The sequence below is a fragment of the Lactuca saligna genome, chromosome 7 (genome assembly GCF_052625555.1).
Source record: "Lactuca saligna cultivar CGN05327 chromosome 7, ASM5262555v1, whole genome shotgun sequence".
NCBI classification, from domain to species: domain Eukaryota; kingdom Viridiplantae; phylum Streptophyta; class Magnoliopsida; order Asterales; family Asteraceae; genus Lactuca; species Lactuca saligna.
This window is the reverse complement of record NC_136423.1, coordinates 168,851,103-168,855,426: the sequence shown is the minus strand read 5'-3', so window position 1 is coordinate 168,855,426 and position 4,324 is coordinate 168,851,103. Positions and strand designations below refer to the sequence as shown.

Genomic DNA, 4,324 nt, shown 5'->3' with positions numbered 1-4,324 from the left:
TTTATCAAGCTTAAAAACACAAATGAGCTTGATATTTGACTATTAGCTAAGCCGAGGTTAGGCGCATTTAGGCAGGTCTGACAAACAAGTCGAGCCCAAGCCGAGCTCGAGCATTTTAAATCCACCACGAGCCAAGCTCATGTAAAACTTGATGCTTTAAGAACTTGAGGGTTTAATTTAGTCTATTTATAGTTGTGTGACCAGTTTGCTTGTTTCCAGGTTCTGAAATATGATAATATGCTGAGTGGTTTAGATGCGCTCATAGCACAGACACCTAGTAGGTGCTCGACAAAATGCAGATCATATATGAAGTTCTAAACGCAGATGATATATGAAGTTCTAAATGCACTCATATATGATTTTACCGGTATATTCTACTTGATGTGATCATCAATCATCAACAATTTTACCCTCAATAATATCTCTTTTATTGGCAAACAGGCAGGAAATTACATATATGTTAATTTATTCACTAAAAAAAAAAAACTTTTGTACCAATGACAAATACCAAAATGGTAATTAAAATGCGTCAAAATTCAAAATGTAATGTTGTTATTTTTTATTCTTTCATAGTAGTTATGTAGTTCCGTTTCAGCAATAGTCTCCCCCATGTCTAACAAATGAAGGGTTTCAACACACTGATAAAAGTTACGTAAACTTGAAGCAGCATTGAAGTCGCCTACTCTTGATGACACCCCCGTCTTGAGATTATAAACATGGAGCCCATGAGAGAAAGTATTGAGCAACAAAGCTTGCGGATGCAATTCCAAAACACCTAAAATAAAAAGTTGATCTGTTTTCAATTTAAAAACCACAGACCACGAAGCATCTCTCCATACCCGAATCCAACTTTCACTAATTTCATCATTACAAGAAATCAAAGCTAAAGAACCTTGCATGGTTGTTAGTCCCGATGTCACCCAAATCCGAACGGACATAGGCACTGGAATCATATCAAAAACATGAGTGCTCAAATTGAATGTTAGTATACAACTAATGCATCCGGTTTTCTTTTCTCTTTGATTAATATATGTCACCCAATGCAACACTCCATTGAAAAAAAAGGAATCGTAACGGATACTCTGAATCTGATTTTGATGTTTAGGGGAAGCAATCTCACACCATGTGCCACTCTTGACAGCATAAACAAATGAATTGTTGCCTTTGACATGTGATGTCTGGACAACTTTGTAGTCATCACTGATTGGATCGAATCCAAACCCAATCCCTCGCAACGTAAAGGGTTCAGATCTCTGAGGAAATTCAGGCACGATTAGTTTGCGCCTGATTGAAGGGTTCCATAGAATCAAACCTTTTTTAGTCCACAAACAGAAAGTTCCATTACATGAACCAATAGGTGCGCCAGAAGGGAACGGGACTTCTGTTGTTATATCAATGTATCCACGTTTGGGACACAAATACAATGCCAATTCCTCCTCCTCTCCATGTGATGTGTAAAAGAATTCTTGTTGTTTTTCATTTTTGTCATCGCTAATTAGATGAATGAAGTGGATTTTTTTTGGGGATATAAGAGTGTGCATGCGTATAAAACCAAGGGTAGAAATACAAGTATATAACGATTTAGAGAGTGATCTAAATCGGAGGAGGGATTTCGGTGCTATTCTTGTAAATATTTCAACAATCAAATCTTCGCATAGATATTCCGACATCTGCATTTTTCCAACAAGATAAAAATCAGTTGCAATCAAAAACTAATAAAAAATTATTAAGTCAAAACTAATAAAAAATGAAAAAAGTAATGAGCATGGTTATATATATATATATATATATATATATATATATATATATATATATATATATATATATATATATATATATACACACACACACAAATATGTTTCTGTCCACATTGTGTCAAAAAGGTGTTGAGTATAAAGTATGTTGGTATTTCTTTACTAGAGTTAAGTCCAAAAAAACATGAAAAGAAAACAAACTACTTCAAATAAAACATATTTATGAGCAAAAACTATGTTGTTATTCTAGGTGTTTATGACTGAATGGTGTCAAATAAAACATCTCGAATATAAACTACATTGATATTTCTCCATTTAAACTAAATCCATAAAAAAAAAATTACATTGCTATTTTAGGTGTCATATTGTAGTAAAAGAATGTAGAATGCTGTAATAGAAAAGCAAAAAATCCAAATTAGTAGATGTCATACTTGATATAAGTAGGATGATATTTTCAAAATTGGAAAGAGTATAATGAGTGTCATGTTATAACTATAGTGAACACACTAAACAATAAATTGTTTTATTTTATTTTGTTATTGATGGTTCTGATTGAGCAGCATTCATTTCTTGCAAGCTATTATGACATGATTTATTTGTTTTAATGTATAAGGTAATAAGATGAGATTTGGAAACAATAGTTGTTTGTACTTTGTACCAAAAAAAAAAGGTCATGGCTTTGTTTTTCACCGATCCACTAGAAATTCAAGTTTCAGCCTTAAGAACTAAAAGCATAAATCAGAATTACGCATGAAAAATAAAACATGATTTATGTTCTTTAATCAAAAGACAGAGTTTCCCAAACATGAAACTTATCTATCATTCAATTAAAGCAAAAACAGAAGTTACCTCGAGTAGGAGAATTAAGAAACTGAAAACAGCAAATTCGGCCTTGGTGAGAAGTGAGAACTGGGATAAAGAGGAGAGCGAAAATCTTGACAGAATCCGATCGATCGATTGATACTTTGATAGGCGTGATTCTGTGAAGAAAGAAGGGATTTTAATCATGAATTCGTGATTATCGGATTACAACGTTTTTCTGTTCCATATATTTCTCCATCAGCTTGTTTTTTGTTCTACGCCTTTGGACTGCCAAAATCAACAATGGGCCGACCCTTACACATATATTGATACTAGGTTAATACTTGGGTGAAACAATAATAGGCATAATAAATATTTATTTAATTGTTAATAGGTGTAATAACAATTAACAATAGATTTATAAACAATTGTTGTTTTAGAAACTTAGATATTATATTTGTAACTTTATAAATGTTTTTTTGAATTAATTATCCAAAATGTTTTGAATATACAGCCAATGTTCATTATGCCTAATTTAATGGTAAATGATTATTTTGTTAAATGAAATATCAAATTGTAATAATTGAAAAAAAAAGCATAGACAATCAATCATGAAGATAAATTAATAAAATTTATTTCATCAAATAAAAAATAATACCATGAGCCATTCTTGTCATATATAACAATGCAGTTTAAAACACATTGCTACTTTAAGGCCATCTTGTGAAATTGATTTTTTTTTTTTCAAAAAATAGTAACAACTATCGTTCCTACTATTATTAAGAGAACTAATTTTCAACAAATATATAATACATTCATTGCGTTATAATTTTTTTTATTAAACTAATGTTTTTCTTATTATTATGTTAAAATAATAATATATTGTTAGGCCAATATGGAATTTTCAAAAGCAATAAAGTTATGTCAAACACAAATAACAAAGCCCTAACTTCATTTAAATACAAAAATAAAACTCATATGTTCATTTAAATTAAAGCAAAACAAATGATAACTAAAGTCATTTTCTAATAGTTTCTTGCACACCAAAATACAAAATAACTTAAAGGATGAATCAATGCTAGATATTCAGAATACTTTTACATCTAAAACTTATTTAATCAAAACTACAATAGAAATAGACTAATAGATTACATTAAAAAATTATTAGAATTAAAACACACAAAAAAAAAAAATCGTGAGAATCCTAGAAAAATCAACTTCAATTCATCAAGCACGCAATAAGCAAATTAAAATTATTTAAATTGTTTTTATAACACTAAATTTTAAACACATTAAAGATAAGTACATAAATTGGTTGAATAATTTGAAAACATACCTCCAGAAAGAAAGGTCATGACATTTCAATATCAGATAAGTACATTGTTATCATCATATGCATCTTAGAGGAACAAAAGGAACGATCTAAATTCTATTAAAAATGAACTATTAAATTAAAAAAATAGAAAAATAATATACATATTGCCATATAAGACTTTAGCCTATTTTCCGTGCCTGTATTTTATCCTTTTTGGAGAAACTAATAAAGCTATCTCCAGCTTGATACTTTGATACTTTTACAGATGCAATTATATTGTGATTGGGGTGCTTAATTTGCTTGAATGTGTGTATCAAATCTGTTACTACTTTACCTTATTATGATACCAATAATTAAAAACTGACTTTTCATGGCTTTCTGCAGCATTGAATGTGAGTGTTAACTACTATAGAATCATTAGAACCTTTACTGAATCTTTTCTTGATTGGTTCGT

At 30.0% G+C, this 4,324-nt stretch overlaps 1 protein-coding gene across 1 annotated transcript; it reads right to left on the bottom strand.

Moving 5' to 3' along the window:
- Positions 1-536: 536 nt before the first annotated feature.
- On the bottom strand, positions 537-2,836 carry LOC145007446 (putative F-box protein At3g10240). Its single transcript, XM_078966383.1, has 2 exons — positions 2,604-2,836; positions 537-1,670 (listed from the first exon to the last, which is right to left on the bottom strand). Exons 1-2 carry the CDS (start codon positions 2,760-2,762, stop codon positions 537-539), a joined length of 1,293 nt encoding a protein of 430 aa, XP_078822509.1. The 5' UTR covers positions 2,763-2,836.
- Positions 2,837-4,324: the final 1,488 nt, after the last annotated feature.